General features: G+C 40.8%; 1 protein-coding gene across 1 annotated transcript in view; it reads right to left on the reverse strand.

The window, feature by feature from the left end:
- LOC140231078 (BDNF/NT-3 growth factors receptor-like) overlaps nucleotides 1-25,824 on the reverse strand; it is an 86,818-nt gene that overhangs the window by 27,401 nt on the left and 33,593 nt on the right. The window contains exons 3-5 of the mRNA XM_072311229.1: nucleotides 18,089-18,421; nucleotides 15,736-15,809; nucleotides 2,933-3,164 (exon numbers count right to left, since the gene is read on the reverse strand). Coding sequence (XP_072167330.1) covers nucleotides 2,933-3,164; nucleotides 15,736-15,809; nucleotides 18,089-18,421 — 639 coding nt within the window. The remainder of the gene's footprint in view (nucleotides 1-2,932; nucleotides 3,165-15,735; nucleotides 15,810-18,088; nucleotides 18,422-25,824) is intronic.

Here is a 25,824-nt window from a genome sequence, read left to right on the forward strand (position 1 = left end):
GTCTTTCTCAGCAATTTATAGATTTTGTGTTATCACAAACTATTGTTTTTCTTTGAGATATGGAAATAAACTACACTTAAACCGAAGAGACCCTTCATGAGCCAACGCTACCATATCTTTTGAGCGTAGCGAATCAGAGCAAAGCGTGAATATAGGCCTGATTATTAAAGATGGCGCGTGGTCTCTTCAATGGTTTATTAAAGGGGCATTTGTTGCGACATAAATTGTCGCCCCGTCAAAAATTGTCGCCCTCTGAAACAGGCGACAATTTATGATGAGGGCTGACGGCAAAAGTTGTCGCCCGCCCTCGAAGCACATTTTGGGGGGTAATATCATTCTTATCATAGTCATTGAAATACCAAAACATAACTTACATGGCTACATCCATGCAAACAAGGCACGTAAATAGTCACGGTGAGGTTTCAAGGAAGTGTGTATGTGCGCGTACACATGATAATTAAGTGTCCGCCCGTGCGTGTGTGTGTATGTGTGTGTGTGTGTTATTGTATATTATGGAAGAATGTGTTTATTATGTGTTTTGTATTTGTATTTGTATTTGAATTCAGAGTGGTGCTTGCGTGCGGGCTGCTTTTATGCATACGGTCCATTATGTCTACGTATTAACATGTGTGTGCGTGTGTGTGTGTGTGTGGGTTGGGGATTGTGGGTGTGGAATGATTTATGTTTTGGTTAATCGAGGGTTGGTGGGATGGGGATTTGATTTGAAGAAGGATAGTTATAAATGGTATGACAGATGTAGGTAGGATTCAATATTTAGGATAGATGTAGATTTGTTTCGGTTGGAGGGGGGGGGGGAAGGGTTGTTCGGGTTTTTTATGAATTATTTTATTCTAGATTTGTATATGTATTTATGTTTTTTTATTCATTTTTATGTACACGCCCTTGTAAGTGAGAAGGAGTTACATGATCCAATATATTCAAGGGATATAGGTTTGGTACATGTCAAAACTTTCTCGTGAAGAAATTGTTCGTAGAGTAGATTTATAATCGAGATATCTATGTTGAAGTGAGATTATTCGTAGTATAAATTGACAAATGGATTTGTTTGTGTTTTGAATTGCATTTGTAACTTTTTGTTCATGTCACACCCAGAATGGGTTGATTTATGAATGATTTGAATGAAATCAATAAATATGCAATGCATTATGAGGATTTGTTTGAGTGTTTGTTGGTGTTTGTTTATAAATACGCATGTATTTGCGGTGTGCATATGGCAGTTCGTTTGTGCTAAAATCAACTAACGATTGAGAAATTATTTACGGCGTGTCGAAATTATTCGCTCATGCATAAAGCATGCCAAACTTATTCTGGGGCAAAGAATAGTGATATGGAAGTTGAAGCTAAACTTGGTGGAAGAATATGACTGTAGTGAAAAAATGAGCAAAGACATAAAGACACATTATATTATAACATTTAGGGAGGGTACCTCCCTTGTATCCCTTTTCTCTCTGTCTCTCTCTCCTAGTCCGCCACACCGCCGAAATTGACACACCCATACTATTTTGAAATCAACGCCGCTGTGAACTCTATAAACACGTGCTCACACGTTGAAGGCATTTTCATTGCCACAGTAGTGCCTGCTGCTGCCAAAAAAAAAGTTAGTTCGCACAAACATCAAAACACAAACACAAATAGACACACGTACGCATACAAACACACGTATACACACCGACACAACCACAAACGACACAACCACCACACGGGCACAATTTCCACATAATTCCTCCAAACACACAAACACGCACAGACACAGGCAAACGCATACACAAGTCACATAATACGCACCTACAAAATCATACACAGCACATACCATGCAACCCCCCCCCCCCCCCCACATACACACACCTACGCATAACTTACCAGTCACACCCACCCCACCAAAGCATAACACCGGAGCAACCATCCCAACTGCCACACAATTCACAGTGCATGGCCGGCGACAATTTTGTGCAGCTACGTTTCATTTTGCCAACACAAATTGTCGCCATCGAGGTCAAAAATTGGGAACTGCACAAGCATCACAAATCGTCGCCAGACGACAATATTTGTGTCGCCCCGAGCCGGGGGCGACAATTTTTGACGGGGCGACAATTCATGTCGCAACAATTGTTTTTGCCATCAAAAATTGTCGCCATCGAGGTCAAAAATTGGGAACTGCACAAGCATCAAAAATTGTCACCAGACGACAATTTGTGACGGGGCGACAATTTATGCCGCCAACTCCGTCACAAATTGTCGCCCCGAGCCGGGGGCGACAATTTTTGACGGGCGACAATTTAAGTCGCAACAGGCATTCCAGACGATTTTCATAAATTTACATTATGTAGTGCATAAATCAACCTCACGTACATACAGATTTGTTAAAGTTATTGTGGTCCTTGGGCAGAGAAACCAATACATTGAAAAAAAAAAACTTTCAACAAATTACATTAAGCCACGTTGATGACACAGGAGGCTCACATATTTCATAAATGCAGCAGTGTAATTCCATTACAATACAGCCTGCTTACAAAGTTCTCCTCTGTAGAAACTGTGCATGCTTTCTTCTTTTGTTCTGATTCCTTGAGCCCCAACTCGTGCATTCTTATGTTGAGGCTGCTACGACACCATCCTTGTTCATTACAATTCGTTATAGATTTGAAAACATTCTTATTCCTCATCGAAATAACTATAAATTCCTGAAACCCTGTATTCAGTACAACTAATTTACAGTTGTTCAATATAAAAGTCTGAAAATCATTCGGAAGTCTCCTTTAGTTCGCACAGCCGAGTTTCACACGCGGCGTACGCAGTTCGCACTTTTGTTCTATAATATATGATTATTCTTTTATATTTTATATATTCTGTGCCCGGCATTCCCGAAATAACTGTACAAAATTGGAGAAAGTTGGTATTGATGAGGGCTCCCTACCTGCACCAGATCTCCGGTCAGTTCGAGCCAAATAATTCGGGTTCGTGATCATTGGAATCATACGGTCATCCCCTCGCTTAGAGTCCAGCACGCAGGCCACAGAGGTGAACGGGGTGGCGCTGGGGTCGCCCAGATTTTGGAAGCGTTCTCGCTTCTTAGTATAATAGCGTCGACCGATGAGTGAAAAGATGATCACAAATATCAATGCTCCTACAGCACCAATCACGTAGACCTAGTGATGAAGAATTAGCAAAATGTTAGTCATCGCTGTAGTATTTCACACTGTAGCTGGACTGTAAAAAGTAACTGATTCACATACTGTACATGTCATATCTGTCTAATATTTCGTAACATCTCTACAGCCTCTTATCACAGCCCAAGGCAACTAAACCATACAAACTAAAATACAAGGGCCCCATTTTATCAAAAGATATAATCGATTATAAATTTCCTTATCACACAGGCTGCCACAGACTTATGATAGAAATCAACTTTATAATCAATTATAACTCTTCATAAAACAGGGCCCAGGTCAGATTAATCTGCAAAAATTACATGACATGACGAGTTTGAGGGGTAATTCCAGACCAGTTAAAAGTTAGTCTGAAAAGAAAGGACATCATGTAAGAAGAACAACCATGACAATTTGATCAAAATCATATAAAAACTAGCTTTCGCTAATTGTAATTTCATTAAACAGTTCTTGGACTGTCAATATGAACACGCAAACGAGTGAGTTAATGATGTCATATCCTTACAGCCGACTACACAGTTTGTACAAATAATCTCCAATGTCCAAATTTTGTAGTTTCCAGCACAACTATGTCCTATTTTAAATCCAAATATATCAGATCATTCATTGTGGTCAGATATTTTTCATCCTGGAATAACATTATGATTATTTTATACTTTCATAGTAGAAACTCGAATTTTCAGGTTTTGTACACAAAGGTAAATCTACTTAATCATAGATACGCATTTCAATCACGAACATTTCTAAGTTCGAATTACGACATAATTATGCACTCGACGTTTCCCATACGCATGCATGACTGAGTCGTCTTAGAAAGATTATTGTAGGTCTCGGTCATAACTTCAAAAGCACAAAGGAGACAGACATCTATCTCTTGTACAAGAGATGTATCTAAACTGCATGTCATTGGAAATGACCAAATGTATGGATTTAATCACTACAATTCAATGCACGTCTTTCATTCTGTCTGGTATATCAGGGACTGAAATCACCAAACTATTTCAGTAAATCTATAGCGACCGTGATTTATGGGAGGATTAAAGCAGTAAGACAGTCTTTCACTGGAAAAGACCACGGATTGTGGGTAAGTAGCTAACTTTTGACCACACAGTACGCTGTGCGCAGCTAGTAGCTCTGATTACGTGAATGGAAAGCTCAAATAGAAAATAAATTAAATAGAAATTAATAGAATTTAATATAATAGAAATTTAAAGATAAATCAGAACAAGTGAAGGAAATATCTCAGCATGGTATCTTGATCCAAAATGCGGTATATGTTGCTAAAGCGTTTAATGATTTTTTTGTTGTTGTTGATTTAGGCCCCAGTCTTGCTAATAGTGTCCAAGTGACATATACAGAATGTCATCATTTTTTAACTGATCCAAATCCCTCGATCTGTGTTTTTACTCCCATCCAAGAATACGAGGTGAGGGACGTAGTTCACAATTTAAAAGCAAAAAAGAGAGCTGGATATGATGGCATTACGAATCTTTTATTGAAAAATATATCCGCAATATTGTCTCCTTTTACATATATATTAAATTTGTCCCTTGTTACTGGTGTAGTGCCTAGTCAAATGAAAATTGCTAAAGTTGTTCTGGTTCATAAAAAAGGTAATAAAGAAGAAGAAAGTAATTATCGTCTAATTTCTCTTTTGACCGCGATTTCCAAGATTCTCGAACATTTGATATATTCACGTGTAATTAAGTTCTTAAACGAATGCAATATTTTTTTGTGATTCTCAATTTGGATTTAGAAAAAAAAAATACTCTACTACTCACGCTGAGCTTGCTTTTATCGATAAAGTAGCCCACGCTATTGACGACTCATCACATACAGTTGGTATATTCCTGGACCTGTTCAAGGCCTTTGACACTATCGATCACGATATTTTCTTATATAAACTATCGTACTATGGAATACGTGGAAATGCCTTGGACTGGTTCAGAAGCTACCTAACCAACAGGAAACAGTTTGTCAATATCAGCGATTTTAGTTCCAGTTTACAAACACTACCTTGCGGGGGCCCTCAAGGATCCCTCTTAGGCCCACTTTTGTTCATTCTTTACATAAATGATTTCAAAAATTCATCTGTTTGATCTTTTCTTCTTTTTGCCGGTGATTCTAATATCTTCTTTTCACAGCGAAACCCAACAACCCTTTTAGATGTAGAGAACAGAGAATTAAAATCGGTTCAAACGTGGATTCAAGCAAACAAGTTGTCTCTCAATGTAAATAAAACCGTTTATATGTTATTTAGTAATTCTGTTACACATTTGCCTGGCGATATAAAAATAGATAATGATAGTTTTATTCAAGTTGAATCATCTAAATTTTGAGGTCTTTATATTGACCATGAATTAACATGGAAATATCACATAGATTATTTATCTCAGATGCTCTCAAGAAACACTAGGATTTTAGATAAGCTCAAACATTTTTTCCCCAAGTATATTTTGAAAAATTTATATTCAACGCTTATTTTACCCTATATCAGTTACGGTATACTTGCCTGGGAAAATTGTGCAAAATCACATATTGATAACATTTTCAAAATACAAAAACGGGCTATTCGTTCAGTCAATCTAACCTATTTTTATTGCCACATGAATTATTTCTTCTTTGAAAACAGACTCCTTAAGGTTGCTGATTTGTTTTTATACAACTTAGGCACATTTATGTTTCAGTTATCAGCCAACGGCTTACCTGACGTGTTTACCCATATGTTTCAGAAAAAAACTATGCAGTGTTACGGCACATTTTGGTAAATCGGCACATGTGACGGCACATTTTGGTAACTTGCACATTTTGGTAACTTGCACATTTTGGTAATTTACCAAAATGTGCCGATAGTGCACCTATACCTGACGGGATCAACTGTTACCAAAATGTGCAGTTAAAAGTGGATTTGCCTGCGCATTTTGGACAATCTGTACATTTTGGTAACTGAACTAAAAACCCCTGGATGGGCTTGAGATTTATAATACGGTCAAGGAGTTTAAGGGTGATGGTCCTGCTGCAGCAGTAAAGACAGGCAAGACACTTATTTAGCTCACCCGAGCTGAAGGCTCGAGTAAGCTATTGCGATTGCTTTTCGTGCGGGTATGCTGTGTGACCTGCGTGCCAGGTGCGTGGGGCTGACAACTCAGTGAAGGAATTCCTCTAAGGAATGGCAGAAGTACCACAGAATGTCATTAATTTGGCCGCATACGGGGACTGCGAAATACATGCGTGGGAGTTGCCTGCGAGGTGCTACCGCTAAGGGCCTCCTACTGGCGTTGTGCGTGTACCTCTGCGGGCAATTCCCACGACTCACCCGGAAAAAGTTTTAGTTATGCTGTAAACTTAGCTGCGGGTAAATCGGACTTGCGTGCGCACCTCCGGGCAAATACAGGCGAAATATGCGCTAGGTACTGTCAGGTGCGGACCAACTGCGGAGAGCTCCGGGTAGCAAATTTGCTTCCCCGCAAGTCAAACTTCCCCAGGTACGGTATGACAAGGCCTTGTGCATGTTCAAAATATGTTCCGAGTGAGTTGTGGGGGTACACGCAGAACACTAGTAGGAGACCTTTACCGGCAGCACCTTGCAGACAACACAAACGCAGGTACTTCGCAGTACCCGTAAATCTCTCGTAACAGAAAACGGATCGGTTTCAAAGTTCTCACGCAGGTCAAACGGAATACTTACACAAGGTAAGTAGCACGCGTCTAGCAAATAAGACACAAGTGCGAAACTCGCAAACATTCTTGTCCGCCCGCAGAAAATTTTCCTGCGTGCTGAAAAAAAATCCCTACTCGCAGCAAGCCCGCGTAGCTTGCCCGGAAAGGTGTGACACGGCCTTACAGGCCGTGTCACATCTTTCCGGGCAAGCCTTGCGTGCGACTTGCGAAGAACAATTTTTACTACCAAGAGGTCCCCGCAGATGACCTGCACGTTACAGTACCTAGCACGTATCTCACCCGTAGTCGCTCCGAGGTGCGCACGCAAATCCTTTTTACCCGTAACCATGTTAAGGCCTTGTCACACCTTTCCGGGCAAGCTACGCGGACTTGTTGGGTGTGAGGATTTTCCAGCACACCGGACAATTTCAGAGGGCGGACAGGGATTTGCACGAGTTGTGCATAATGTGTCTTACTTGCTGGATGCGTGCTTCTTATATTCTTCTTGCGGGTATTGTGTGTGACCTGCGTGCCAGGCGCGTGGGGGCTGACAACTCAGAAATTCATCAGAAGGAATGGCAGAAGTCCAACAGAAATGGTCGACAGAATGTCATTGTCTTGGCCGCGCTGACCGCATACGGGGACTGCGAAGTACCTGCGTGGGAGTTGCCTGCGAGGTGCTGCTCAAAATTTGGCTGCGGGTAAATCGGACTTGCGTGCGCAGCTCTGCACTGCGTGCTGGGAAATCCTTACTCGCAACAAGCCCGCGAGGAGGGATTTTCCGCACGCAGGAAAATTTTCCGCGGGTGGACAAGAAAGTTTGCGAGTTTTGCACCTGTTTCTTACCTACTAGACACGTACTACTTACCTTCTACTTGCGTGTATTCCGTGTGACCTGCGTGAGAGCTTTGAAACCGATCCGTTTTCTCTTACGAGCGACTTACAGGTACTAAGATGTACCTGCGTCGGAGTTGCCTGCGAGGTGCTGCTGGTAAGGGTCTCATACTGGTCTTTGCGTACCTCTGCGAGCGAACCCCCATGACTCACTCGGAACAAGCTTTGAGCATGCGCAAGGCCTTGTCATACTACATCTAAGGATCTGGGGCGCACGCAAGTCCGATTTAACCGCAGCCAAGTTTTGAGCATGACCAAAATTTTTGCCGGGTGAGTCGCGGGAATGCCCTGAGAGGTCCACGCAGAACGCCAGTAGGAGGTCCTTAGCGGCAGCACCTCTCAGGCAACTCCCACGCAGGTACTTCGCAGTCCCGTATGCAGCCAAGATAATGACATTCTGTGGGACTTCAGCCATTCCTTCAGAGGAATTCCTTCACTGAGTTGTCAGCCCCCATGCGACTGGTACGAAGGTCACACAGTATACTCGCAAGTAGAATTTAAGTAGAACGCGTCCAGCAAGTAAGACACATGCACTGACTAGGTACTGTCACGTGCGGGTCATGTGCGGGTCATGTGCGGGGACCTCCGGGTAGTAAAAATTGTTCTTCGCAAGTCTTACGCAAGGCTTGGCCGGAAAGGTGTGACACGGCCTTGGCTGCCGAACTCATTCGGTGGGGACAAAAACCAACTGCACTTACAATTTGTTTTTGTGATGGTTGTGGAGGAGCAGAAAGTTACCAAAATGTGCCGTCAATGTCATGCACATTTTGTAAATTTACCAAAATGTGCAGTTACCAAAATGTGCAATTTACCTAAATGTGCCGTAACATGCAGTTCATGCTTACCCCACAAGACAAAGAGATTCATTTCACCTTCCACGTACTCGCACACTCCTTGCACCAAAAAAAAAAAAAAAAAAAACAAAAAAACCAACAACAATTGTTTTCACTGGACCCAAATTCTGGAATGATCTTCCCGCAGACTTTATACTCAAATTTTCTTACATGTTTATTTAAACAAAAATTAAAATCAATGTAAGTTAATGAATATAACTTGCCTGATTAGAATTTTTGATATGTTATCTGTAGTATCCTCACTCAATGCATGGCCGATCAACCTGCAGTGTATGATCGATTTACCTCTGTTTATGCTCCCATTATATTATCGATACATCAGTATTTACATTTGGAACTCGTTTTGAACTTGATTCTACATATGTGCTCGTATACTTGGGTATCTATATGCTATTTTTTTATTCTTTGGGTTCTTGTTTTTCCTTTTTCTTTTTCTTCTCTTTTATTTCTTCTTCTCTTTGTACCTTAATATTTTAGCTTTCATATAGTTTCGTCATTATTACTTTGTGTCCTATCTCCATTGATTGCATAAGAAATTTACATTGGGATTTCTTCCTGGAACCTGCGTTTACAAGGTTTGCTTTTGCGGTTCCATCATATTTCACACGTCATAGACAATTGTCTTATGTACATATTTATGCTGACACAGTTTCTATTCATGACCCGATTTATATCATATTTTGTCTCTTGCTTGTTTGTATTCCTTTTGTGATGTATCTCGATGTCAAGTGAAATATGAAAATAAACGTGCTGGAACTGTTCACTGTGTCTCGATTGTAAGACCAGTGCAGTTTAAGTTATTCGATTCAATTCAAAATCCAAGGAATGAAGATCTGACTGACTTACACACTGTCTTAACCGACATATTAAACCACGGATTATGAATATATCGATCAATATCAATGTCAACCGATCAATTAACAGATATAGAAGCAAATGCAACGACTTACAGCAAAACTAAACAAGACATGCACTATTATTGAAAGATGTAAAAAATCAAACGAAATGAAGGCATCAGTAATAAGGGTGACTTTTACAAGCTTAAAAGTATTTTTTACGTAACACAAGCGGAATGGAGCATTACTTGTTTGAATAACAACTATGAAAGCGTACATAGACAAATCATCAAGATTTTGAAGAGTTACTATAAAGTTGGAAGTTGTCGTACTCCGACAATATACACTTTAAGTGATCCATGTTCAGTAATTTGTATTTCTCTTGCAGAATACCGCTGACATTCTTCCTCATGATACAGAATCCTGTCTCAGTTTAAATAACTGACAGCCGGCACTTTGGGATTACCCGCTAACACCAAGTTATGAATGGATTTCCTGTTTTGTTTTGTTTTTTGTTATTTTACATTAATGATGTACCAAACAGAGCGATCACAACAGACAATTTTCATTCACAACAAAACAACATAGATTGTATCTGTTGTAGATTTCAGGACTGAAATGAGACTTAACACATGTTAGGAAATTAAGTTTGTTTTAAAGACAGGGAATACATACAATGAGTAAACCACAAGCAGAATTAGACAAATGGAACCAATCTGCTGCCCAGTTGGAAATCTTAATATCTTGCATTGTGTCCTGAAAACAATTCAAAAAGCTGCCAATGTTACGTCACCAATAACGTCCTTCCCCAAACAGTGTCACGCTTGGAAGTATTAGTAATTTGTTTTGATTTAAACAAAAAATATCCAAAACGCTATCGTCGATGGACTAATGGTGCACTACACGATAGGACGTCCTCACCATCCCCTTCAACGTTGACGTCAATGATGTGATGCCTACCTTTCAACCCCTTTTGGCGCAAAGAGGACATGATCATTGGGCCCAAATCATTTGTATTACATTGGTGCGTTTAAAAACCAATGCATCCTATGTGAGGGTTCTTATGGGCAATTCATGCTTAGAAGGACATGACATCAGTTAAAGAAATGTGCCTACCATGTTAATCTTCATTTAAGATATCATCCAGTACCATGAATGTTCAGAAATTACAAAGGTCTTTTGAATTAAAAAAAAAAAATTGTCATTTTCATTATCATCATTAAAAATGTACATGTAGGACTGGAGGTAATAATATTTACTTGAATGTAAATTACAGCTTGCTCCTTTAATATATTATCCTGCACATTTTGCTATATGAAAAAAGATGAATACACTTCCACATTCCAGAGATGTAATTATTTAATCAATTACAAAGGGGCGAAATAACTGAGGAGTTACTCTGGACAAACTATAAACGTTAAAGCCCCCCCCCCCCCCAACTCAGTTAGTCATCTGTACAGCATGCACGTTCCTGATTTGTGCGGGGAAAAGGGGTATATTTTAGTGGCTCCATTCGGGGAAATATCCCGAAAATCGTTAAAATAGAGGTTCTTTTAGTATTTTCCCGAAATATCTTTAATTAGGGGTAACTTTCACAGCTTTTGCGAACAATTCTGAAATAGTGTCCCGAATAGGGTTAGTTTCACCCCCACCCCGAAAACTGCGAAATATGGGCAATGAGGCCTCTTGGTGTTTGCCCCGATTCTCCTGAATGTACTTGCTGTGCATGTTATGCTGCAGAGCATGCCGAAGGGGCTGTCTTTTCGCAGGTCATTTCGCCACATGATGCTTTGCTACCTCCTTTTCTAAAAACATGTGAAAGGGGGGGGGGGGGGTAATTTTTCTGGCTTCCCTCCCAAACGCCCGTGATAGGGGGTAATTTTAATGGACTTCCTTCCAAAAGCCCATGATAGGAGGTCAAATTCCTAACCCATTCCTAACCCTATTTGTTTAAATTGTATTAATGTTTCATATATCAAAAACCAATGAAAAATGAATATGCTCCAACATGATTGTGACTTGAAATGAATAGACGGCCATTTAGTACAAAAAGTAAATAATTTTACTCATGAACATTTGCTTAAATGTAACGTCACTAACCGTGAAATTGCCCTTATGACTTTTATTTCTTTTGATTTCAGCTGATTATTAGAGCATCTCATCGTTGACCTAAAATGGCTAGTGATTAGTTTTTATAGATTTCGGATTAAGAAATGATTTATCTGTTGTTGTGCTTTGAGATTGTGAGTTTTCATCTCAAGTTACATTAGAGCACCAGTAACTTCATTCTCCGTAGAGGAGAGCTACCAATAAAGAAGAAGAGAACATAAAGAAGGTCTCCAACAACGCCCAAACAACAAAGAATGAATTAATCACAAAATTACCACAATGGAGTGTGGTTTGTCCAAAGATCACGTACAAATGAACCTCTGAGCTTGATAGACCGACTTAACACTTCGAAAGAAAGGGTACTAGTAATTGATTTGGTCAAAGTACTTTTGTACACAAACACATACACACACATTTGATTACAATACGAATTCTGCATTCTTTGAAGGCAATATTTCCACTTGCGGTAAAACGTGACATGAACATGTATACGGAAACGTGAACATAGACTGAAACATTAACCTTCAGCAACAGGAAATTAAAACAAGAGGCCCGGGGGTCTCTCGCTCACCTGAGTATCACCTAAGTTCACCTAGCATGCATTCTTGCAGACTCTTACCTGAGAACGTTGGAAACTTGGGGCGGGGGCAGCTTTGAGAGCTGGGGGCATGGTGTCAATTTGGATATTCCATCACACTGGTAAAAAAAAAAATAAAAAACCTGTCAAGTATACATTGTACTTTATAGAAGGTTGGACTATGCAGTTTTGAAAAAAAAAAATAAAGCTCTTTCACTTCTAGTTCTAGAGAAGCAAAATGTCTGAATACGGTATTCCTTAATTTAGGAGGATTGGACCCCCTGGAGCCCCCAAGGAAAGCACAATGCCAATTCAAACATTTTAGAATCCTATCCCCCTAGGAATACTACTTGCCAAGTTTGGTGAAAATCCATTATGTCGTTTTCAATAAAAAGATGACAATGTACAATTTAGATCCGAATTTGGATCCCGCCCGACTCCAAGAGGGAGAGGGGAGGGGTGTGATCTGCAATGAACAAATTCGGAAGTAAAGTCATCAATGTACAAACTCATGGTATTAACTTTGCTTTATCACTTCTGGTTCTAGAGAAGAGGGTTAGTAAATATTCCCTAATGTGTGTGTGTGTGTGGGGGGGGGGGAGGAATGGGTCCCCTTGCGGCCCCCTATAGGGGAGCATGGAGCCCAGTTGAACAAATTGAGATGCTAACCCTCTGGCATGCTACCTGCCAAATTTGGTGAACATTCATCAACGGGTTTTCAAGAAGAATATGAACATGTACAATTTAACCCTAAAAGGGCCGGGGGGGGGGGGGCGGAATCCGCCCCCCCCCCTTCGACGTTTCGCGCTATAATTCTGTTACGCGAGAAGGCCTCGTCGCGAGGCTTCTTGACTTTGTTTGTTCAAGTCTCGCGCAATTTTTGAGACCAAATTTGCGACGTCCGCGCGTACTTTTGCGAAGCCACGCCCATTTTTGTAACGGAATGTCGCCCCAAAACGGGCACAATTTTGTGATTTTGTGTACATTTCCTATGGAAAACAGTGCTCTGTCGTGAAAGTCATAAAAACCTGATTATTTTTACAATTAATCACTTTCATTGATTAGTTGAGTGCTAATTATGGTAGAAAAGTGGTCAGTGACAATTTCCAATGAAAAAACAAAGAAAAAACAAAAGTTGAAAAACAAAGAAATACATAAGAAATTCTGAAAACAATAAAATACATAAGAATTGAAATGAATTTTGGAAGTTTTTGTGATGTACAAGAGTTGAATACGCTGCAACAGATTTACAGACCAAAAATTAGACTCTCAATGCTTTTAATTAGGCTAAAATATGATCTTGAGCTTAATTTGCATAATTAATTAATTAAAATTAGAAATTATTTGTTTCAAAAAATCTTATGACACAATCTTGTAGATTATGACGCAGGTCTCACGCATGCAAAATTTCATCGCGATCGCGCCACCAATGGCCGAGATCTCAGGGGGGGGGGGGGGGGGGGCGGAATCCATCCCCCCCCCCCGGCCTGAGCATAGCCAAAAAAGCCCGGCCCCTTTAGGGTTAAGTCTCTATTTAGACCCATCCCACCCCACTCCCCTGGCTCCCAAGGGGGGGGGGGGGCACCCCTAAGTCTGCCATGAACAAACTTGAAACAACAGTCATCAATATACCAACTCATTGTATTAACTTAGCTCAATCACTTCCGGTTCTAGAGAAAATCTTTACAGATTCCTTAAGGGGGTCCCTGCCCCTCCCCCCCCCCCCAGGTGGGGCATGGTGCTTATTTGTGAAGGAATTGAGATTATATCCCCCTAGGCATGCTACCTGCTAAGTTTGATGAAAATTCATCATGGGGTTTTCAAGAAAAAGATGAAAATGTATAGTTTAGGCCCCATTAGGACCTCTCCCCACCCCCTCCCCTGGGTCCCCATGGGGGGCACTCCTGATTCTGCCATGAACAAACGTGAAAATACAGTCATCAATATACCAACCCATAGGAACTTAGCTCTATCACTTCTGGTTCTAGAGAAGATTTTTTTTTTTTTTTTTTTTTTTTTTTTGGGGGGGGGGGGGGGGTTCCGCCACCCTGGGGGCCCCCAGGTTGGGCATGGTGCCCATTTGAACAAATTGAGATCCTATCCCCCTAGGGATGCTACCTGCCTAGTTTAGTGAAAATCGGTAATGGGGCTCTCAAGAAGAAGACGAAAATGTAAAAAGTTTACGCACGACGGACAATAGACGCCGAAGAGCGATCGCAATAGCTCATTTGAGCCTTCGACTCAGGTGAGCTGAAAGATCTACTTTCAATGGATTCTTCTTCTTTTTCCAACGAGATTATGACTTGAAATACTGCTAGAAAAAAGTTAGAAACTGGACATGCCAGTCTGAAAAAAGACGTTAAGTTTTATCACATCTGATTACTGAATGTTACTAAACATTTCTTAATTTAGGAGGTTTGGGCCCGCTGGGGCCCCTAAGGAGAGCATGGTGCCCATTCTAACACATTGAAATCCTATCCCCCTAGGAATGCTCCTTACCAAGTTTGGTGAAAATCAATTATGTTGTATTCCCTCCCCCATAACTCAAGGGGGGGGGCATTACTGGATCTGCAATGAACAAACTTGGAACTACTGTCATCAAGGTACGAAATCATGGTATTAACTTGGCTTTATCACTTCAGGTTTTAGGGAAAACTATTTCTTAATGGGAGGGGGGGGGGGGCGGGGTGTCTGGCCCCCTAGGGACCTCAAGGGGATCATGGTGTCCAGTTTGAGATTCTAACCCATGGGTCCCACGGGGGTGGGGGCCTGATTCCGCCATTAAGAGACTTGAAACTAAAGTCCTCAATGTACTACGTATTAACTTAGCTCTATCACTCCTGTTTCTAGAGAAGATTTTATAAGATTCCTTAAGTTTGGGGGTTTGTCCCCCCAGGTGGGACATGGCACCCATTTGAGATCCTTTCCTCATAGAGATGCTACCTGCCAAGTTTGTGAAAATCGGTCATGGCGTTATCAAGAAGAAGATGAGAATGTAAGAGTTTACACGACAGACGACGGACAACGCACAACAGACGACGCACGACGGACGCCGGACGAAGAGCGATCACAATAGCTCACTTAAGCCTTCGGCTCAGGTGAGCTAAAAATGAGTGATTTCGTTGTACAACGGAATGCAGAGACTCTCAACACTTATTACTGTCTCCCCCCCCCCCGTGTTGCCAGTCTATCTTTCTCTTTGTTTGTTTTTCTTCTTTTTCTTTACAGATATTAATTTTTTGTACACCAAAAAAGTTAAGATCTGTGTGTTTTGACTTTCTTGCTCAAATTTTCACTAATCTATCTCTCCGATTTTTCTGTTTCATAGCATAATATTAGGCTGGAATTTTCCTTTAAGAGACCTATCCGATTATTGATTTGATTTGTTCAACAACGAAAAAAAAAAGACACTCTGGTCTCGTCAGAGATAGCAATGGCGTGATGAATATTTTGATATCAAATGAAATTGTCTCTCTTACGTCGTTAAAGTAACTAAGGCTTTTTTTTTTAAATGACACGCCCTTATGCTAGAAAACATTTTCATAAAACCTGATTTAAAAGAACGTTATTAGTGGAAACCAAGTTGAAGGAGGAGTGAAAGAGAGACGCTCTATACTCACATAGACCGGTGTCTTGCGCGTTTCGGGAAGACTAGGGGAAGGTGTTGGAACGTTAGTGAAGTCTGGCACTGACACTTCACGGAGAAATGAATAAAACAAATAGGTCGACAACACATAACACAATTAAACACACAAGCTTACTTCTCTCTTTAAAAAAAAAAAACCAATATAATAATAAAACGAAGAGCTCTGAACCTTGAAGCCACAAACTGAACGTGCTTCTACCTTGGGTTGTGTTTTTCCCCAGTAATAGCGAATAACAATCAAGCATGCGTTTAGGTACAACACGTCATGTGTCGAACTAACGTCATGCAGCACGAGACAAAAGAACAAAACACAAGTCACATCTTTCTGCGAAGTTTAAAGAAAACAGCAGGGAATCAGGAGCGGGCACTTTACACCGGTAGATGCAACTGCGCAGACGCAAACTACAAAGACGACTCAGAATGCACAAAGAACATTAAGAAAACGAAGCAACACCGCTGAATAGAAGGAGGATGACAGGGATAGAGTGATGATTAATAATTCAACGAGTAAATAACAAGTGAGAGGTTATGAAATTTGTGAAGATGCATCGATACTGAAAGCTGATGGAAACAAGAGTAAACGAGAAACAAAAAGAAGCATGCACTGTTTGTGATGCTGCCATCACGTGGCAACCATAAATGTACTGTGGTTGAACCTCCTGGAAAACAACAGCGATTCTTCACGTCTTTTCCGTTATATACTTACTGCAACGGTTGTCACTTTTCGGGGGTGATTGGCTGGGTTATTTATCATGGTTGATTTTGGTGTGTTCTTGATTGGAGTCCTGTCCTTTGGATTGGTAGTTGTTGGGGTCTCGGGCTGCGGGTACGGAGCTCCATGTCGTAAAGCGAACGAAGAAATGAAGTCCATCCACCCCATTACAAAAATGATAGAAGTGAGATGTGTGCCCGCCACCAACAAATTTCCGACAGAGAATACGAATAGATTGTTTGTGAATGGACAAGGACAAGACCCATACGAGGCTACGAGGATTTTTAGTTAGCGTGGAACCGTTAAGCCAGAACGAAAACACATGAACACTGTTATTTTTGTTTTCAGGGAGATCACACATGCAGATGATAATTAAATGCATTAGTAGTGGATACATTCGCATCATTCATAGTTAGTATAATGTTAATCATGGCATTTTCTCTCTGCTGCTATGACGTGTTCATACTGCCTTAACATTTTCCCAGCAATGCCACAGCAAGGATGCCCACCAGCACAGAAAAAATGACGACATACCATTGTCAACGCACAATCACACCAACATGTTGCCCATTTCACATACATTCAAGAGCAATAAACACAGATAACTGGAGATTTCTATATTACATGTTAAATGGAAAGGGGAAATGCAAAACAGACAGCTTGCACAACATAATACATGTTCATACCCTGGGGAAAAATATCTACAAGACGGCAGATGCTTTTTGAGTGGCACGTCAGCATCGTCAGCACGGGGGGAATGTACCGTACAAGCCCAGTTTTTTTAGCATTCCTCTCCATTTCCAACATTTCCGTATACTTACAATTTTTTGGGGGGTAAATTATCCTTTATTTTGTATTATGAAATCTATGTATTCAATTTCTGTAATATATTTATATGTTTCTGTTGGAAATGAAAAAATAAATGAATGAATGAATCTAGCTAGCTTAGTCTGATCGACAAAGTAGTGCTTAGGTGATGTCTGACCACCTTAATAAAAAAAAAATGACGGTTTGCATGACACTTATGTGATTCTTCTTGATTCTCGAAATGAGACAGTATCGATAATGAAGTCGTTCACTCTCTCTTCAACGTTGCTAATGTCAGTATTTGCAGAAGATGTTAAAACAAGTTTGACCGATAAGCATTAAAACACCAAGACGAAATGTTGAATTTGATGAATTCATTCAATACACTTCGAAAAGGCGTTTTCTCAGAGTATGCAGAAAGCTGAATATTTGAGTAGGGCGTCTGTAACAGTATGGATAGGCTTCCTCTCAGAAAGGCCGAGGTAATTCGCAGATCGACCAAAGCCTCTTTCATGCCTTTCATTGTAATGAAGAAATTGAAATCCACTGAGCATGAACCCAAAATATCTTAAAGTTACAGACAAAAACCTAGTACAGTTGCAAACCTACTTCATTTGGATCTATCAAACTGCAGATGCAAAAGAACCTCACATGGTACATTTCTCTTTAACAATTTCATATAACTTTCTTGTTATTTCTCTTAGCTGTTTGAATATACGAACTTCGACCAAAAATTGAATCGAATGGAGTTATGGAGTCACTATAATCTCTGGACTACAAATCAGAACAGTACAATTAAGAGACTGACCCCCACCGTTGAAAAAGATGGCACTGAGGTTCTTGCGCGCAGTTCCCATCTCGTTGGACACTACTAGTGTATAGTTGCCGTTGTCGTAATGTGACGGCAGGAGGAAAGTGAGGCAACCGAAAATCTCCCAGTCCTCAATGGTTGATACTTCATACTTTCGCATGGACGTGTATGAGTTGAGTGTAACGTTAGAGATGCGACTGTCGTAGTGCAGCTCCTTGGTGCCATTGTGGAGGATGGTGACATTGGGTAAGGGCAGGGCCGTGACGTTTAGCTCGATGCAGTAGTGGAAACGTTTCACAGGACCAGTGAACACATTGATGATTGGTGCCACTGTTTGAGGATAACAACAACAATAACAAAACAAAGGATTGTAATTGAGAGGAAAAATAAGTTGAACAATGAGGAAAGAAGAAGGTTAAGGTGGAAGAAAAGGAGACGAGAGGGCGTGAAGGAGGCGAAGAAAGAAGAGACCCGAGGATAAAATGGAAGAGGAAAAAGCACTGTACCCCCTATGTATTAAGAATGGGGATAGAAGAAATGGCAAATAAAGAACTGATGCGGCGAGTACAAGCTTACGAAATGAAAACAAAGTCCACGCTGACCTGACAAATATAAAGTCAATTTATAGTTTGCAAGTGCTTCATCACATTTGTGATATTGAAGGAGCTGATATCCATGTTGTGTAAGAATGCATAGATTTAACTCAACTTTCAGTTCTGTTTTTCAGTGAGCCTTATGTTTGAATATGCGACTACCATCCACTTGGTGTGATATACTACCATCCTAGTACCAATTCTGTCTTTTAACACAAAGAATGGACATCACCCTGTGATGCATGATTCCCTATGTCAGGACACGTCATATAGTTTTATATACATTTCAGTTGAGGATAATTTTATGCCAGTGAGTCATACGTTGTTTTTGAAGACCCGGTAGCGTACAGGATTTCATGGGGAACCGATTCATTCTCTGCCCACCGGAGTAGAGTCCTACATTAAAAACCCACAAATCGCATCGGTCAGCAAATGTATTATGTGCATCGAAGCGTACGCTTTTCGAGTTTTCGGTAACTGCCGACTCCAATAGAGATTCTTCGGCTGTGTGTGTTCTTACATAGAGATCAGCGATGAAGCTGTACACAATTCGTTACGGGGATTCTCGAATACATCCGAGCCAGTCCAATCCTCCCGCTCCATGTATCCCTAAGCTACCGGGTCTTTAAGGACCACTGCACCTTTCTCAGCCTGGAAGTACCAAACCCATGACAAGCTGGTCAATTGTGTATGTGCATCCCTCCACTCGACGAGTCTTTTTACCTCTGCCAAGGGAGAAGGTTATGTTTTCTTCGGTGTTTGTTTGTCCGTGTGCAAATTAACTCAAAAAAGTTGAGAACGGATTTGGATACAATGTACAAGAAATGTTGAGAATGACACAACAGATGATTAAATTTTGGTGGTGATCCGGCAGTGCAATTTTGTGGATTTATGAAGGATATTCGATATTTTGGCAGGTAGGGCAATGAACTTCGGAGTTCAAGCTACGCAAATTTGTGGTTATGCACACTAAAGTGCGTGCTCGAGTTTTTGCTAGGGGCGAGGCGCGCCGCGCATCTAGAAATTGAACAAAAGGTACGTAACAAAACAACGTAACAAAAGGCTTCTACAGGTATATTGGGAATTCGGGCGACTTTCAGCATGCATAGGGTGGAAATCACTCATCTCTATGGAATAACAAGATCGGTAGTGGAAACGAGTAGCTCGGCGGAGGTATGTATTCTCAGAGTGCTTCTCTAGTTTTTAAATAAGTTTGTTCTTTGGATATATTTTCTATGTTTTCATCATCTTTTTATCATTTTCTTTTTCGGGAGGTAATCTTGGTGAGGAGGACATGTGTATAGGGATCGTCTGAAGAGGGGGTGGTGGGCGTATTTCCATTCATTCATCAAGTCACATTAACTTTTCCTTTGTTTTACAGTCTAATGTATGTGTGTGTGTGTGTGTGTGTGTGTGTGCGTGTGTATGTTTGGGGGTGGTAAGGAAATTAAATGGGATGCATACCCTTGCCATTTTTTCGCTTGTTTTGTTTTACACCACTGACAAGAGAGGGCAGTATTTGCCGACGCAATCATGAATTGTTCATTAAATCTCGATCGCTCGCCTCGGCGTTGCTTGCGTATATGCATGACTTTGTCATTGTGCATGCCAAAGCCAGCTTTACAGACAAATCGTGTATACGTAAGTCACCATTCTCAAGGTGGCAATAGTCATTTGAAAGCTATCCATGATAGTAACAATCCATTGGTAAAAAGTGATATACTGTAGATACAGTAAAAAATATATTTAGGAGACTATTCAAACTTGGTGTGACTGCAATAACTCAGAACCTCCTATTTCAACAAACACAGCTTTACCGCTCACCCTGCAAGTATTCTTGCTCCTATCATTATCATAATCACCATTGCTTTGATAAATAGCTTTTCTCGGCCAATTTCTTAAAATTTTCGAATTTTCGTATAACGAACGTCAGAGATCCATTCACGTGACGGCTATCGGGTTATAAAATTATTTAATACGTACTTGCATAATCTTGGAGCGTCTGCCTCTACACATTACTTTACGTCTCATTAGTTTCCATCAATATCAAATCAAAAAGGATCGAAGGCAAAGACTTTGTTTTCTTCCAATATGGTGTCTACTTTTGCTAGACTTTTGACAATGCTTTCTTCATTTTGTTCCAAATATCTGTTACATGCATGTTTACCCAAAAGTTTCTCACTTTACACAAAGTCACTTTCATACATTCCCGGTATTACTTCTGAAATTTAGCTTTCTCAATTTCATTTCTGATCATTTTTTTTCCCCAGATGCTTTTTATGATCATTAACAGCTGGATCAACATTGATTTCCTCAAGTCAAGGCACATTATTCTTTATTGAACTCATACATTGCATGAGAAGATCCTGAAGGCAAAGAACATTAAATTGACTGCATTCAGAATATCAATGTCAGCAATACATTTTTCAAGTTGGGACATGGACTCAAGGTTTGAAGCAGTCTCCTTTTTCTCTCAAACAGTTTTTATGATACGTCAAATCAAATGCAGCTCAGTAAGATGGCTCATTTAGATTTCCTAATGCAATTCGAACCTTGTCACATTGGCCCGAATTCACGAAGGTGGTACAATTGAAACCATGGTTTAAACCATGGACAATTTGTATGGAGCACCAAGTGTTGCATGAACTATTGTTACGAAATCAGTCATTTCGTCGACGAAATGACCATGTCATTGACAAAATGTTCATTTCGTCGACGAAATATTGTCATTTCGTTACGAATTGACTGTTTCATAACGAAACAGGCCATGCGACACTTGGCGCTCCACACAAATTGTCCATGCATGGTTTAAACCATGGTTTCAATTGTACCACCTTTTTAATTTTGATGACATTAATCTTCCGCTCACTATCTCACTTTCAACTCGAAGTTCACCACTTCTGGCATCAGAGCAATGAAACTCGCCTTTTTTGACCTGTGAATGTCCAACAGTTCATCTCAGCCGATGCCCAGTCACATTGTATGTGCTTCATCGTCCCATGACAGCGAATCTGATCAAGGCTGTTCTTTTTGATGGTACAACTAGCGTATTATATTTGATAATGATGTTTACATAAATTTGTGCAGATCTCTGCAGTTCCTCATTAATTACAACATTCTCAGAACAGCCACGTAAATTGACTGAAAATCTTTCTCTTCCGAAAAAACCCGTTATCATGCAACAGAGGAGTGAGAAGGTTGTTTTCCCACGGGATGGTCCTTCCAACCTTGAAGCATAATATGATGCATGTTGCTTTCTCTTTGATGTACATCTCACCTTTTCACCTGAAACACAACATTTGCATGGCTAATTCGGGGAGACTAAGCGAAGTAGTTATAATTTCTTTCGCCTTTATCAAATCTTGTGGCTAATGACAACTGGGTCCCATTGCATAAAACTTTTTTCACAACCTTAAAAAATTCAGGTTGGGCAAATCCCAACCTGAATTTTTTAAGGTTGCTAACCTAAGAATGTAAAATCCGTTGCATAAAAACTCTGGTTGGGAGCTTCCAACCGGAATTTTGTGATTTCAACCGGAAAAAAATCTGGTTGGAGTTTTATGCAACGGGCCCCTGGACATACACACCAAATTGCCTGCGTCTCCCAGGACCAAGCCACTTCTTGGACCACACCTGCCTTCTCTGTGGCTTGTTTTGCCCCACCCCCCCCCCCCCCCGGCGGCAATATTTAGTATACTTCAGGAGGGCCATGTTGGCATTCTGCAGATTCAGATCTGCCTGCAGTAAGGCTGCCTTTTATCGATGTATAGCTTGGAGCCGGTGGCAGTTCATCACGACAGAGAGGCATTCAATGAGAAGGGCGAGGTCCTACGACGTTGTTATTATGTCCTGGCAGGAGTCAGTTGCAGCAAAGCTGGTGCACATTCGTTAAACATTAGCGTCATGTCCTGTTCATATGCTGACTGGTATGATGTAGACATCCTGTAGATATGCTGTAATCATCAGTAATGACCGCCATGTCCGTTTGTCATTCGCAACTTTTTTTTTTTTCTTTTTTGCCCGGTAGTCGTCCTGGGGCCATGCTTTGGGTATGCGTTTGATGTGCTGTACATAGCTGCTCCATCCGTTCCATCTCTTGCAGCAACGGACTTTGCAGGAGGCCTAGCGGATGGAAACCCGTGAAAAAAACGACAAAACACAGTACAGATACAGGAGAAAACGTGCAACTATCGAATAAGGGTCGGATCGCGCTATCCGTTTTGGCGAGAGAAAACAACAAACAAACTTTGTGCATGTTTTTTGGCCAGTCTGATGGAAATCACCGGAAGATAAACGTCCATCCAAAGGATAAAAAGGAGATGAAACGTATTTTAACGGATATGCGTGTGCCTTGTCTGGCAAAGTATGACAGGGGCTTTCAAACTTAGCCCGATAAGGCAAACGTTTGAGAAACGAATGTCGATTTTTGGCATTCGTTGATATTTGTTAAAATGCGTGTCATGTCCTTTTCATCTTTTGGATAGACGCTTAGGCCGTGGGACGAGTGGCCGACAACGGCTCAGTTTTCCAGTTTCACTTGAATGTAGAGTGAATTGCACATTGTACATCTGATAATTACCTTAACAAGAGACATGGGGGTCTCACGCTGACCTGAGTATCACAAGTTCACTTTCCACGCAGTCACTAATCTTTGTCTGCCCCCCCCCCTCCCGTGGTGAATCGTGCCCATTGTACAAATATATATTTCATAACCCAAGTGATATTACCTGCCATGTTTGGTGACAATTTTACCATGCATTCTCAAAAAGAAATGACAACGAACAATGAAGGCCCATTTTTTTTTTTAACCCTTTCCCCATCCCGCTGCTCGGGGGGTAGGGGGGGGGGGCACCCCTGGATACAACATGAACACACTTGAAAATACCGTCATCAATGTACTTACTCATAGTATTAATTCAAGCTCTATCACTTTCGGTTCTAGAGAAGATTTTTAAAGAATCCTTAACCCTAAAAGGGCCGGGGGGGGGGGGTTGAATCAACCCCCCTCCACATTTTTTGCGACTACTCCGCTGCGCGAAAATTTTTGACCGCGTCGTTCGCTGACTTTTTACTTTCAAGTCTCGCACATCTTTTGACACCATTTTCGTGAAAATCGGACATACCGTGTCGACGCTGCACGACATTTTTTTTACATGCTTGTCAGACCGAAAATGGCTCAAAAACGTGATTTTGTGTACAAAGTCTATGGAAATAGAGTTTTCTCACCATATTCAAAAAGATATGATTATTTTCACTTTCAATGGCTGAAACCAATTAATTTTAGCATGATTATGCTTAAAATAGGCTTTGTAATAATTTTGTAGAAAAAAACCCCGAAAAAACAAAAGGTCGAAACAGAAAGAAATACATAAGAAATTCATAAAACAATAAAATACATAAGAAATCAGTTTTGATACCAGATTTTTTTTTTCAAGTACATTGTTAGGAATGCTACAAGGAATAATGTCACCAAAAATTAGGATGCCATTAGCTTTATTTTCTGAATTAGAGCAAAATTTATAATTTCACGCATATTAATTAACATAAAATATAAAAGATGAAAAATTCAATTTTTTCTTTTATGTTTTGGTAGATTACGCAACAGGTAATGTATGTGCCAATTTTCAGGGCGATTGCGCGATCGACGGCTGAGATCTCAAGGGGGGTTGAATCAACCCTCCCCCGGCCACAGAACACCCAAAAAAGCCCGGCCTGGTTAGGGTTAATTTTTGGGGATTTGGGCCCCCTAGGGCCCCCAGGGGGAGCATGATGCCCATTTGATCAAATTGAGATCATATACCCCTAAGGATGCTACCTGCACCATGGGGTTTTCCAGGAGAAGATAAAAATATACAATTTAGGCCCCCTTTTGGACCCCTCTTGACGCCAAGAGGGGGAACCCTGGCTCCGCTAAAAACAAACTTGAAGCTACGGTCACCAATGTACTAACTCATAGTATAAACTTGGCTCTATCACTTCTTGTTCTAGCGAATCAGATTTTTTAAATATTCTTTAATTTTTGGGGTTTGGGTCCCCCCCCCCCCCCCCGGGCCCCGATTGGGAGCATGGTGAAATTGAATTCTATCTCCCTAGGGATGCTAAGTGCCAAGTTTGGTGAAAATCCATCGTGGCGTTTTTAATAATAAGATGAAAATGAACAATGTAGGCCTTCATTTGCACCTCCCCATCCCATCCCATGGGCGCCAAAGGGGGGGGGGGCATCCCTGGATCCGCCATGAACAAACTTGAAACTGCAGTCATCAATGTACTAGCTCATAGTATTAATTTTGTTCGATTTTGGTTCTGGAGAAGAAGATTTTTTAAGGACTTTTTTTTTTTGGGGGGGGGGGGGGGGGGAGGGCGCGGTGCACATTTGAACAAATTGAGATCCTATTCCTCTAGTGATGCTACCTTCCAAGTTTTGTGAAAATCCGTCTTGGGATTTTCAAGATGAAGATGAAAATGTAAAAAGTTTACGCACGACAGACGATGCACGACGGACGCCGGATGAAGAGCGATCGCAATAGCTCGCTTGAACCTTCGGCTCAGGTGAGCTAAAATCACGTCCTTTCCTTATTTGTGGGTTCATTTTACGTCAACTTGCACCTAAATGAGATATTTGCAGATAAATGTGTCGCTTAATTGCTCGTAAATCGCTGAAGACATGTGGAACAAAATGGCAGCTGTAACATCGGCACACATCCTTGTGCGCTTATCGCTGCTGTACCCGCGCATTGGCACACGTATTATACCTGTACGCCCCCTTTACTCACAGCGTTGCCCTGCTGCGTTGCCTTTTTAAGTACATGGTTAGGCATTATGATCATAATGACACGCTGAGGTAGTGCAGGCCAATGAACGACAGGGATTTCAAAGTGGAGATTTTACATTTTTGATGACAGATTGACGAAAAACAAAATACCGACGTACTATTAATTATCTGCTTTCAAACAAACAATTTCAAACAAATTGGATACTGAATTGAAATACATTGTATAATTATACACAATTATTTTGCATATTTTTCTTCTCGCATGTTCTTTATATATCATGAAGTTGATTATACTTCTTTGTGTATAAATGTGTTCAATATTTATCGTAACCATGTCTGTATTGGTAAACAAAAACAAAACAAAGAAC

This window comes from Diadema setosum, chromosome 7 (genome assembly GCF_964275005.1).
Source record: "Diadema setosum chromosome 7, eeDiaSeto1, whole genome shotgun sequence".
Taxonomy (NCBI): domain Eukaryota; kingdom Metazoa; phylum Echinodermata; class Echinoidea; order Diadematoida; family Diadematidae; genus Diadema; species Diadema setosum.